Here is a 13,568-nt window from a genome sequence, read left to right as displayed (position 1 = left end):
AGTTTTGGGTGTTCTGGTTTCCTCCCACAGTTCAAAGCTATGCAGGTTAGATGGACTGGCCATGATAAATTGCCCTGTGGATTAGCCACTGTAAACATGCTAGGCTAAGGCGTGGAAGAGGTGTTCTGTCAGAGACTTAGTGCAGACTCCATGGGCCAAATGACCTCCTTCTGAACTATAGTGCATCTATGGATACTTGGGATTTTATGAATATGCATCCCTAATTTCCTGTTTAGTGTCATCCCCTACCTTATGACCACTGTTTGAAGGCCTATAGCCAACTGCCACTAATGTGTTTCGCGCCTTGTTGCTTCTTAGCTCCAACCAGACTGATGCTACATCTTGATTTCTTAAGCCAATATACTTACTGGAGGATTACTCATCTCAACAATAAGAAATCCTTACAATGCAGGAGACCATTCAGACCTTTGAATACGCACCAGTCCCACATACATAACCTGTTAATCCCTCAAACCCACACTTTTTGGGACACTATAAGGCAATGTAGCAAGGCCAATCCACCTAACATGCACATCTGCAGAGAGTGGGAGGAAACTGGTGCACCCAGAAGACACCCATGCAGACATAGGAAGAGAACGTGCAAACTCTCAGGCAATCACCCAAGGCCGGAATCAAAACTGGTGCTGTGAGACAGCAGTACTAACTACTGAACACCCCCCTTCAACATTACATTGATTGCATTCTTTACTAACAATGTCATCTCATCTTTACATTTTTGGCGTCCTTCCCAAATATTGAATATCCTTGGATATTTAGTTCCCAACTTTGGTCATCCTGCAACCATGTCTCTTTAATCACAATCATATTATTTATACCCATTTGTATAGACACTGAAAAGCTGCAGCCCTTAGCTGCTGGTGTAAGGACTAAGGGACACAGATGTAAGAACATAAGAACATAAGAAATAGGAGCAGGAGTAGGCCATCTAGCCCTTCGAGCCTGCCCCGCCATTCAATAAGATCATGGCTGATCTGTCGTGGCTCAGTTCCACTTTCCCGCCCTCTCCCCATAACCCTTAATCCCTTCTCTTATCAAAAACCCATCAACCCGCTTCTTAAAAATATTTAGCGAGGCAGCCTCCACCACTTCAACGGGCAGAGAATTCCAGAGATTCAGGTTTTGGCAAAAGATACATGGGGCACATGACAAAAAAACTTTAATGCAGGAAGTGGCAATGAACTGCTGCCTCGATGCCAGAGACCCAGGTTCTATTCCAGCCGTGGGTGGCAGCCTGTGTAGAGTTTGCAAGTTTTCCACGTGTTTGCATGGTTTCCTCTGGGTGCTCCAGTTTTCTCCCACACTCCAAAGATGTGCAGGTTAGGTGGATTGGTCATACTGAATTGTCCCTTGATGTCTTAAGTTGTGAAGTCTAGGGGGATTTGTGGGGCAACTTCATGGAGAACCAGGATGGGGCAGGGGGGTGAACCTGGTGAGATCATAGAATCTACAATGTAGAAGGAAACCACCTGGCCCACCAAGCCTGCACCGACAACAATCCCACCCAGGTCCTATCCCTGTAATCCCATATATTTACCCTACTAAGCCCCTTGACACCAAGGAGCAATTTATCATGGCCAATTGACCTAACCCTCAATCTTTGGACTGTGGGAGGAAACCAGAGCACCCGGAAGAAATCCACACAGACAGGAGGAGAATACTCAAGCTCCACACAGACAGTGACCGGATGCCAAAATTGAACCTGGGTCCCTGGCACTGTGAGGCAACAGTGCTAACCAATGTGCCACCCCACTATCAGAGAAATTATGCAGACTGGATTGCTGAATGGCCTCCTTCCATACTGTAGGGATTCAATGATTGGGAGCTCGCTGCTTATGAGGATGGCGAAAGTAGTGATAATCACTGATTTAAAACACAAACTGGATGGACACTTGAGTGTAATAAACTTGCAGAGCCAACAGGATAGAACAGGCAAAAGTAACTGACAGGCTGTTCTGAGGACAGCAGCAATGAAATTGATGGACCGAACAGTGTCAAATTATTCTATGACTGCGACATCAATATGTGCCATCTATAGGATATATTGCACCTTCCAAATCTCCAAACTATAAAACGACATTCAAGGCAGCCACACAAGAGCATTGCAACTACCAAGTCGCAATCCATCGTGGTCTGAAATATATCACCAGCCATTCATCGCTGAAGGGTCAAAATCCTGAAACTCCCTCCCTTACCACACAGCAGAAATACCTTTGCCATGTGAACTCCAGCAGATTATGCATCATAGAATCCCAACAGTGCAGGAGACCATTCAACTCATCAAGTCTGCACCAACTCAGCACCTTACCCAAGTCCACACAAAAAAGCAATTTAGCAAGGCGAATCCACCAAAGAAAGTCAGATGGGGGGGGGGGTGACAATGGTGGGTGCGGAGGCAAATGTCTCCTACCTAAGCTCAATTTTAAAGATTAACCATTAGAAATTTAAAGATGCTCCAGCCCCACTAAGCCTCCCTCAGTTGTATTTCAATAAGATCACCATTAATTCTTCTGAACTCCAACAAGGCCCTACCTGATCAAAATTTCCTCATAAGACTACCTCTTCATCCCAAACCTCAAGTCACCCTTTAACTCAATACTTCAACCAAAGAAATGGATGATTCAAAACAAAGACACCTTTTTTTTCTCCCAAGTACAAACAAGAAACAAAAACGAGCTACACCTGTAGCTAACTTTACCTGATATGGTGTACCTTGTGCTTGGGAAGTTCTTCCTGCTGCTGCAGCCCCACCATAGGTAGTCTTGCCAGGGTAGAAAGGAGAATCCCCAAGCTGGCTTGAATTTAGTAAAGAAGTACTAATAAAAGACTGGAAAAAGTGAGAAAGCTTTGAATTTCACATTTTCAAGTAATGATTGTTCTGTGATTCTAAACAATTTTAATTTTATGCTGTTGAACTTACTGGAGGTGAACTTCCAAAAGCAGACAGATTAAAAGATGGTCGTTTCAAGCTCACAGCAGGCTGCTGGGGAACTGAATGAAAGCGTTCCCCTTCAGGGGACCACAAAGGTGGTAGAGAAGCATTCCTCGAAGTTATCACATCTGTAACATTGAGAATAATTAAAAACAATAATTTGATCCACAAGTTCATCTGTCATTAAAAATTTACTGCTGTTTGAAAGTATTAAAGGCAATTAGTTTTCTTACTGAACTTTATTCCTAGCTGGAACATACAAAATTGCTCTGAACGCCAGAAGGACACAACAGGATATTTTAATTACACAAGGAAAATACAGTATTCTCACAGACACCCAACTTTTCTACGAATAATTCAGTGAGTACTGTATGTGACAACAGACCATTTCGATCAACTAGTCTGTTCTATTTCAGAGAGGGTAGTAGTGCCACAATTGGTTTCAGCATCTGCAGTCTTGGAAAAACTGAAAGCGCAGGATCATGGATACCTTGGGCTCAAGCTTGATTACCCAGGAAGCCAATTCTTGCTATTCAAGCTCACATGTGAAGAAAGGTAGTTTGGCTCAGTCACCAGAGGGTTTTTACAAGGCAACACTATGGAAAAGCAAGTGAACTTGGGAGGCATGCATTACAGACAGTGGAAAGTCTTATCTTACTCCTTTAGTTATTTGAATTCGAGATACATTCGATGTTCTGTTATTGACAGCAGTTGCAGAATAAAGTAGTTTTAACATGTAATTCCCAGATCCAGAATATGATGCAAACATAATTTCCTCAACAACTTTAGTTACATATTTTTGGACGTAATATTAATACTCATTAGCTACAATAAAAAGAACACCACAAAAAGATATTAATCTTTGCAAAGATTGACAGGATCTTCCAATCTAAAGTGTACAGTTTCAGTCTGGTCAGCAGCTATGTGATTTGGAGGACAGGAAAAATTAATTGCTTGATAACTCCACATAACTAAGCTTTCGGAAAGCAAAATCACAAATGCTAGCTTCAGTTGCACCATAAGATTATTGCAAAACAAAAATCTTAAATGAATTATTTACCTTTGTCAGAGGCTCGGGAAGAGAAACCACTTGTTGTGGAGATGTTATCATCTTCATGTAGGGAGCCAGAATCTTTGATTTCCTTTACCAGTGAGAATCCTGAATTGCCAATAGGAAAAGAGGAGGACGTGGACGGTTGACAATCATGTGCTGGAGTTTCTAGTGCAGCACAGTTGAAGTGTGTTCGACTGAGAGCTGGTCGCAGAAGCAGCATTTCTGAGAAATTTAAAGTAGATTTGCTCGATGGTGTGCCTACTGTAAAAATGAGAAACAAAATACAAGAGGCAAGTGTTTTATTCATGTGGCCAGTACATGAGCACAGGCATAATTGTAACTTGAGTTTTTTCTTTTTATCCCCTCTCTTGCACACCATTAGTTACTGTTATAACACAAATTGAATTTGGCTGCAAAGTGGGAAGCAAAGCAGAATAACCTATCAGTGTATAATATTTCAGGGAGGCACTGAAAAGTGGAGGAAGAGAAAACATACTGTAGCTGTATACCAAGACAAAAAAAAATCAATTAGCTGAGGTTAGGTACAAAGAGAAATCGACCCAATGGGTAACAATTTTTTTTTAAATTGCAAAGTTGCAGAATATATGCCAAGGTAAACTACATCATTTTCAGTGCGTGATAGGCAAATTGGGGAGAAAAAGAAACAAAATCAAACATGTAGTTAGTCTACAGATAGCATAAAAATACATAATACAATATAGGAAGTATTTTATGAAAGGAATAAAGAGGAAGTATGGAGAGAATCAAAAATAAAAACAGTAAAAAAAACAACCTTTTAAAATGTGAGACAAGGGTAAGCAGAAATTGGTAGGACCATTTATAAGAGATAAGCGAGGGGATTAAGGGTTATGGGGAGAGGGTGGGAATGTGGAACTGAGCCACGACAGATCAGCCATGATCTTATTGAATGGCAGGGCAGGCTCGGAGGGCTAGATGGCCTATTCCTGCTCCTATTTCTTATGTTCTTATAAGAGAAGCTTATTTGGAAGGAAGCAAACCTAGAGTTAGAAGTGAAATAACTGACGTTACAATAAATAACAGTAAATAAACTAGTAATCAGTAAGTGTGGATTTCAGAAAGAAAAGTCAATTGACAAATCTGATGGTCCATTGAGATGGTGACAAATATAACGGATGGGTGAATTTCAATGAAACAGTCTACATGGACTTAGAAATAATTTGACAAAATAACAAACTACTGGAGAAGATTACAAGGCATACAACTGGTGGGAGTAAGAGTAGCAAACTGGATTAAAACTGCTTAGGAGGGAAGAAAACATGGATAAAAAGCATTCTCAGAGTGGTTGGAATTAGGGAGCAGTATCCTGAAAGATTCTGTCCTGAACCCCTCTCTCTCTGTTCACTGTACTTTTTTTTATTATTCTTTTATAGGATGTCAGCATTACACGCTAGGCCAGCATTTATTGTCCATTCCTAGTTGCTCTTTGAGGAGTTGGTGATGAGCTGTGTTTTTGAACTGTTGTAGTCCAAGGTGTAGATACACCCGCAGTGCTGTTGGGGAGGGAGTTCCAGAATTTTGAACCAGCAGCAAGGAAGGAATGGCGAAATATACTTCCAAGTCAAGATGGTGAGTGATTTGGAAGGAAAACTCCAGGTAGTAGTGCTCCCAGGTATCAACTGCCATTGTCCTTCTAGACCTTAGTGGCTCTGGGTTTGGAATGTGCTGCCAAAGGAACTTAGTGAGTTTGTGCAGTGCATCTTGTATATGGTATTCAATGAATTTGCTATAGTGCTACAAGTACGGTGGACAAACTTGCCAATGCCCATTGAGGACCAAAAGAAAGTTGCAAGGGGCTGCGACAAGGTCACGTAAAGCACAAGAATTGTAATTCAATGGAAGTACATTTTGCTAAAAGTAATTTGAATAGGCAAAAGATGCTGAGTAGATGAGCAGTATAAGGGGCCTCAGGTTGACAAAACATTAAAAGCAACACAACCAGTGGATAAGGCCATCTATAAAAGACCAATGGAATACAATATTTTATACCAAGAAACATTCAATATAAATGAGATGCAACAGTTAACCTACACAAAACTTAAAAGAACACAGGAGTATTTTACACATTTTGGGCTTCACATCATACAATGGATGTTACGGCAAAAAAAAAGCACCAATTTATTAGAATTATCTGTAAACAGAAAAGACAATACATAATAAGTTTGTTCTCATTAGAACAGAGGATATGGAGAGCTATTTGACAATGAGAGAAAGACCACTTTCATAAAGTAAGTGCTCTAGAATATGGGAACACCAGGACAAGACCACATGCAAGACATCCAGGTCAGAAAACAGGACAGAGTTTCTTTGTACTTAATGTTCTTAGGTTGTGGAATGCATCATCAGACTTACTGATCGAAGCAGAGATCACTTGCAACTTTTAAGAATAAGTTAGAGCAAACAGTGTAACTGACGTCTCTTAAAAAAAGCAAAACTATCAAACCTGCTAATTGGAAACAAGAGTGAGCAGGCCTGCATCAGGGAAGGGGTGGGGGAACATGCCGCTGATGTGGGGATGGGGGGTGCTGGTGGTGGAGAGAGCAAGAGTGGTCCCAGTACCCATTGGGTGTGGAATGAGGTCTTCTAGTGCGCTGAGAGATTGGGGTTGCCTTTGCGAAAAAGGTGCCCGAGCACTCAGAATCCAGGCTGATATGTTTTGGCGTCTGCAACCCCTAGTAACAGCACAAAACTCGCAACTTTCCAAAAAACTAAAAAGGTGGGAAGGTTGTGATGCAGAGCATGTCTGAGATTACTCCATTATTCTTGCCATTGACAGTTTTTTTTTGGGGGGAGAAATCCCCTTTATATGTTCAACTTAATCAGACAATGGGCAAGGTTTAAACGCTCAAGTACTTTTCTGTGCTGAAAATTGTATCCATGTCATCTACAGTTGGAAACTCTGACTGGGCACAGCAAAATGGGCCCCCACTGTAATAGAAAAAAAAGATATCCTCATACTTTGCTGGTGACACCTTCCTTGCTCCCCAAAGGGTCATTTCCCTGTAAAGGATATCTCTAGCAAACACCTTTTCACTATGTCCTCTTAACAACATAAGGGCCTACCCCTAATATAAACATCCTGCAACTTGCTGTTATTTAAACAGTTAGAAGATTTGATAAACCACAGTTGTGACACTGCACTACAACATAAAAGGTTCAAGGCGGCAGTTATGAAACACAAGTTTTTAAGGAGTTTGCTCGGGCTTGCAAGCAAGCAAATATCCAAAGCTAAATAAGTGCTTCATCCAGATTTTCTCTTATATAAACTTGGTTTAAAAGGGAAATCTTCACAAAAGTATGAAGGGTAGTTGCTACAACTGAACAGTTTGGTTCCTTCGCAATACAGACAACCACATTCATAACATTTTATTGATTCTATGATAATTAATAAAGTACATCTAAAACTAACTTTTGTTGGCAATAACCAATTTGAATGTGGATAAGTTTTCGAACTGTACAATTACCTGCTGCACTGCTGGTTGTTGGTGCTGTTTGATGCTTTCCATTATCAAATCGCGGGGGAGTCTCATTTACAAGAATTGGATCATTTTCATGATTGTTTACTGATCCTCTTGCTTCAGCTGGTACTGTTTTTGAAACCTTGCCAAAGTATTTCTGCAGCCATCCAGGAACTATATTCTTCACAGTGTTTGTAACTCTTCCAATGATTCCCTATGGACAAAGTTAAAAAAAAATGTGTTTTAATAATAACCACTATCAATTTCCCTTTCTCAGTTTAGAAGTAACATTGAATTACTAGGGTGCTCTGTCCCAGCTCTATTTTTTAAACAATCCTACATAAGGTGATAGTTGAAAGACCAATTACTGAACCAACAAAGAACATACTGAGTGGCAATGTTAACCCGAGAAAGTGAGGGTGAATGAAATGGGTGATAAATTTATACGTACCCTAGTTAAGATACTCAACACACCATGGCTTGCCAAAACTTAACATTTTCAATAGGTTCAAGCTGAAAATGGTACCATCTTCAGCTTCAATGTTAGCTGACTTGTTTTCTTTACTGCAATTATACCACATTATAACAGGAACAGATCATAGAACTATACCACAAGAGACCATTGAGCCCTTGTACCTGCTTTTTTCCCCCCTACCCTTGTCTCATAGCACAAACGTTCTTCTCCTTCAAATATTTATTCAACTGTCCATTGAAAATTAGTGAATTTGCTTCTAACACCCTTTCAGGCATTGCATGCCAATTTGCAGCAACTTGCTGTGTAAAAGTACTCACAGCACTTCTAACTCTTTGATAATGTTAAGTCTGTGTACTCCTTCTGCTACTGGAAACAGTTCTTTACTATTTATCAGTTAAAATCCATGATTTTGAACACTTGTATTAAATCTTTTTAAGCTCCTTGTTTTTCCAAATAGCGCAAGTTCCACATTTTGGGTACCACTCCAGAAAATCCTCCCATGCCATGATATTGTTCCTAAGGTGCAATATTCAAAATTGGGCACAATTCTCTGGGAAGAGCCTAACCAATGATTTAACATAACATATTTCCATCTATAAAACATCCCACATCCTGTTTTAGAATCTCTTCAACTTGTTCTGCCATCTGCAAACATTTTTTGGCATTTGTCTTTCTGTTCTTGTACCCCTTTTAAAATTGTAACATGTGTTGCCTCGCCTCTTCTCACCAAAAAGCACCACTTCACACTCTGATGAGTAAAATTGCTTCTGTCTAGGTCCTGTTTACTGCATTTCAGTTTCACGTCATCTGCACACTTGTGCTTACACCCTGTATATTCAAGTTCAAGTTATTAATATTTATCAATGATCCTAATATCAACTCCTGGGGACATTATGATTTCCACCAGTTCGGAAAACAACAATTAACCACTAGACTGTGCATTCTCTTAGCCAGTATCATATTCACATTCCTCTTCCTCCATATAGTTCACCAGATTGATATTTGCTACAAGTTTGTTATGCAGCATTTTAAATGCTCTTTGAAAAGGTCCATGTACAGAACTGGAAGATGAAGGACTAACTCAAGAATGCAACTGTGTAACCCATTTTACAGAAGTCACCTTACCTAATTAATCTGAGATGATCCAAGGTGATGCTCATTGTACTGATTTTGTGATGTATAGCCCTATCCAACACCTATTTAGTCAATGAAAATGTCACTTACAACGCGCAGAAAACCTATACTTGCATTGCATATATGTCACTTCATAAATACGAACCCCAAGCCGAATAAGCAGATTATTAGGAGGGACTGAACATTTGCCCAAAGGAGTCGAATTTTAAAACAAATTATGAACAGATGTAAATGATATTGAGATAGGGACTGCTAGAGCACGAGGAACAGGCAGTTAAAGAAAAAGTAGCCAAAGATGAGGGGGCTATAAAAGGAGGCCAGTTCAGAGGAATGGAGAGCTTGAGTGGGAGAAGTTGGGGGCTTGGTGAGGTTTCAGAAAAAAGTGAATAACGCTATACTTACTCATCTACAGGTGAAAAAAACAATGATCAGGAGCCAATATAGGTCACCAAGGATAGGAACAATGGCTAAGGGACAGAAGTACAGGTAAGATATAAAAGGTGGTCTTGGATGAGCCAACATTTATAGTGTGGAAAGCAAGCAGGCACTGGATGCAGTGAAATAGAGGTGACAGAAGTATGGCTGAATTTCATCAGCAGAAACATTTATAGAAGAAAATAATACTACTAAGGTGAATATACGTGTTTAAATATGTAGACGATTTGGAGTCAGAATCTCAGTTCAAATTAAAAAGGGATAGCAAGATTGGTTGAGCCAATGGGCAGAATTGGTCTCCAGGAATCAAGTTTGAATTGGGGACATAATGGCTTCAGCCTTACCAACATTTTTTAAAAATTAATTTACTGGATTTGAGTGTCACAGGCTAGGCCAGCATTTATTGTCCATCCCTCGATGCACTTAAGATGATGGTGTGCTGTCTTCTTCAACAGCTGCAGTCTCTGAGATGGAGGTACATCCATAATGCCATTAGGAAGGAAAATCTATGATTTGACCAAGTGACAGAGAAGTGGTAATATATTTCCAAATCAGGATGGTGAGTAGCTTTGAGGGGTAATGGTGTTCCCAGATATCTGCTGCTCGTCTTTCCAGATAGTAGTGGTTGTGGGCTTGGAAAGTCCTGCCTAAGGAACCTCGCATTCCTGCAGTACATCTTGTAAGTGGTACACAGCTGCCACTGTTCATCAGTGGTGGAGGGATTTAGTATGCGTGGAAGGGGTAGCAATCAAGCAGGCTGCTTTATCCTGGATAGTGTTGAGCTTCTTGACTGTCGTTGGAACTGCACTCATCCAGGCAAGCGAAGATTTCCACCACATCCTTGACTTGTGCCTTGTAAATAGTCAAGAGCTGTATGACCTTGGCACAAACTGAGCATCCATGAGGTTATTGCTAAGTAAGTGCCAATTGATGATCCCTTCCATCACTTTGCTGATGACTGGGAATAGACGGATGAGGCGGTAATTGGGCGGGTTGGATTTGTCCTGTTTCTTGTGTACAGGACCCACCTGGGCAATTTTCCACATTGCTAGGTGGATGCCAGTGTTGTCCCTGTACTGGAACAGCTTGAATAGGAGTGTGGTATGTTCTGAAGCACAAGTCATCAGGGCTATTGCTGCATCAGGGCCCATAGCCTTTGCAGTATCCAGCACCTTCAGCCATTTCTTGACATCATGTGGAGAGAATCAAATTGGCTGAAGATTGACAGGCGAAATGCTTGAAATCTCCAGAGGTCGAGATGGATCATCCACTCGGCACTTCTGGCTAAAGACTGTGGCAAATACTTCAGCCTTATGTTTTGCACATTTAGCAGCAGGAAGTTTGTAACTCATCTCAAATGTAGTCTGGTAACATAAAAGCAGCAAAATAGTCAACAAAGGCTGGGCGTTGCCAGCAAACAACCAGAAGCTGGCTTGAGATAGTCTGAGTGATATCACTAGAAAGCAGATAAGGCAGGAGTGGATAGATCTGTAATAAATCATGGTATAGTGGGCTGGGAAGAAAAGCCATCGCTAGAGATCACTGATTAGGATCATGTTCATTAGTAACTTGAGATTTCAATTTTAAGCTTTTTTTGCATCTCCAATTTCCTTCACCCTACTTCAAGAGGTCACGCCTTTAGCAGTCTAAGCCACAAAACTGAATCCCTTTCATAAAATTTTCAACCTCTCTCACACCTCAAAGGTGAGTCTTAAAATCCCTTTCTGACATTTAGTCACCTATGGACTTAAAATCCTACAGTGCAGAAGGTGGCCATTCGGTCCATTGAGTCTTCATGGACCACAATCCCACCCAGGCCCTATCCCCACAACTCCATGCATTTACCCCAGCTAGTCCTCCTGACAACAAGGGGCAATTCGGCATAGACAATCCACCTAACCCACACATCTTCGGACTATACAAGTATACTATACCTATACTAGTATCTTCTGTAGCAGTATTAAGTTTTAATCTGCTAACACGCCAAACTTTTTCCATGTTAAAAACACCAAACAAATGCAGGTTGTTGCATGGTTACCTGCAAGCACACGTCTATGCCTGCACAAGAAATCTGCAGAGTATCAGTACAGTCAATGAGTTAGTTGAAGATCAAGGACAGCAGGAAACGAGGGAAGAGGTGAAAAATGCAACAATAATAGACTGAAGTGATCAATATACAAGAAATGATAAAGAACATAGTGAGGTTTAACATGTGCAGCAAGAATAACCATAATCATTACAAGCTGACCAGACATGGTTACTCACCTTATAGATACAACACACAAAGACCGATTACATAAATTAGGAAGTTGTGCACATCGCTTTAACTGAAATTATTTTCAGACATCAAAAAAGTCAACATGGTTGTGTTAGCTGCAGCTCAGTTGGTAACACTCTCACCTGAGTCACAACATGCAGTGTTCAAGTCCCATGCAAGTACTCGAGCACAAAAATCAAGATTGACATTCCAACGCAGAACAGAGAATGCTGCACTGTCTGAGGTGCTGTCTTTCAGATAACATTTCAAACTCATCTGCCCTCAAGTGGATATCAAAGATCCAATGGCATTATTTCAAGCAGGAGGACAAGACTTATCCTCAATATTATAGCCAAAATTTATCCCTCAATCAATTTCACAAACAGATTAAGTGGCTATAGCCAGCCACACTGACATCTGGAAAAGCTTGCTGTGCACAAACTGGCTGTCAACTTTCCTATATTACGACAGTAACAACATTTTCAGAAGTTGTAATTATATTAGAAAGTGTCCAGAGGAGATTCACTAGGATGTTTGGTGGTGGGGAGCATTTTAGCTATGAAGAAAGGTTGGGATTGGTTTCATTAGAGCAGTGGAGACCGAAGGGGGACATGATTGAGGGATACAAAATCATATGGGACGTAGATAAATAGGAAGAAACTTTCCCCCTTATTAAAGGGGTCAGTAACCAGGAGGCAGACATTTAAGGCAAGTAGTGGGAAGTTTAGGAGGAAATTTTACAAAAACGTTTTCACCCAAAGGAAGGCAGGAATGTAGAACTGTGCCTAAAAGGATGGCAGAGGCTAGAACCTGCACAACATTTAAGCAGCACTTAGATGCGCACTTGAAACACCACAGCATACAAGGTTGCAAAGTGTGGAAAATGGGATTAGATTAGATAAGTGCTTGATGGTGAGCACAGACACAATGGGTTGAAGGGCTCTTTCTGTGCTGTAAAATATTACACTGCTATGCATTTCATTGGCTGTAAAATGCTTTTTGACATGCCTGCAACCACATAAAATGCTATATAACGTAAATCTCTTTTTCTTGTAAAATGAATTCAGAAGAGTTCAAGGACAATTACCTTTGGCTAACGTAAGCATATATTAGAGCCTATTGTGCACCTCTTCCAATGTGACAAACAATGCAAGGCCATTGTTCAAAATGATCTAGAATAGTAGAGCAACTGTCCTAATAGTCTATTCAGAAATAACTGAAGTACGAACGCTTCACAGAAATTGATGTTGGAGGTGCTCAAAAATTAGACTGATCGCATTTTTTGAATATCAAGGCCTTTGGAGCGCGAAGATCGATATTGCAAGAAGAGTCAATCACGTAGATTTAAACGAACTCATTTCCAATCAGTTTGCCGCATAAAAAATTAAAGAACCCACACTACAGTCAAAATTCAGAAAATAAAACGTTCCGCTGGTCGACTTATGACTCACGTTAAAAGGTAGATTTACAAAAAGAACGGTGGCGACAGTTTCTTACTCCACATACAGGCAAGTGTGCCAAGTCCGCATGTCAAGACGCAGCTGGCAGCCACCCTCCCTCCCTCTCCCCCCGGGCAGGTAGAGGAAGAAACCGGTTAAAATTCAGTAACACGAGAGGACAGACAAAAAAAATCGAGGCGCCGGAAGACATAAAATTCAACAAAAGAGGGAAAAGAGAAAGGAAGGAGGTGGCGGGGAGAGTAATCAGTAATGGAAAATCCCCAACTAAAGGTACAAATCGATCAGCTCCGCGCCAAAACCCCAGTG

At 40.8% G+C, this 13,568-nt stretch overlaps 1 protein-coding gene across 1 annotated transcript in view; it reads right to left on the bottom strand.

Moving 5' to 3' along the window:
• Window positions 1–13,568, bottom strand: part of nup153 (nucleoporin 153) — a 71,346-nt gene that overhangs the window by 50,859 nt on the left and 6,919 nt on the right. The window contains exons 2-5 of the mRNA XM_080204119.1: window positions 7,508–7,715; window positions 4,011–4,265; window positions 2,939–3,078; window positions 2,717–2,845 (exon numbers count right to left, since the gene is read on the bottom strand). Coding sequence (XP_080060245.1) covers window positions 2,717–2,845; window positions 2,939–3,078; window positions 4,011–4,265; window positions 7,508–7,715 — 732 coding nt within the window. The remainder of the gene's footprint in view (window positions 1–2,716; window positions 2,846–2,938; window positions 3,079–4,010; window positions 4,266–7,507; window positions 7,716–13,568) is intronic.

The sequence above is a fragment of the Carcharhinus amblyrhynchos genome, chromosome 2, assembly GCF_965287045.1.
Source record: "Carcharhinus amblyrhynchos chromosome 2, sCarAmb.v2.hapA, whole genome shotgun sequence".
NCBI classification, from domain to species: Eukaryota; Metazoa; Chordata; class Chondrichthyes; order Carcharhiniformes; family Carcharhinidae; genus Carcharhinus; species Carcharhinus amblyrhynchos.
The sequence above is the reverse complement of the archived record's forward strand: the minus strand, read 5'-3'. Positions and strand labels throughout refer to the sequence as shown.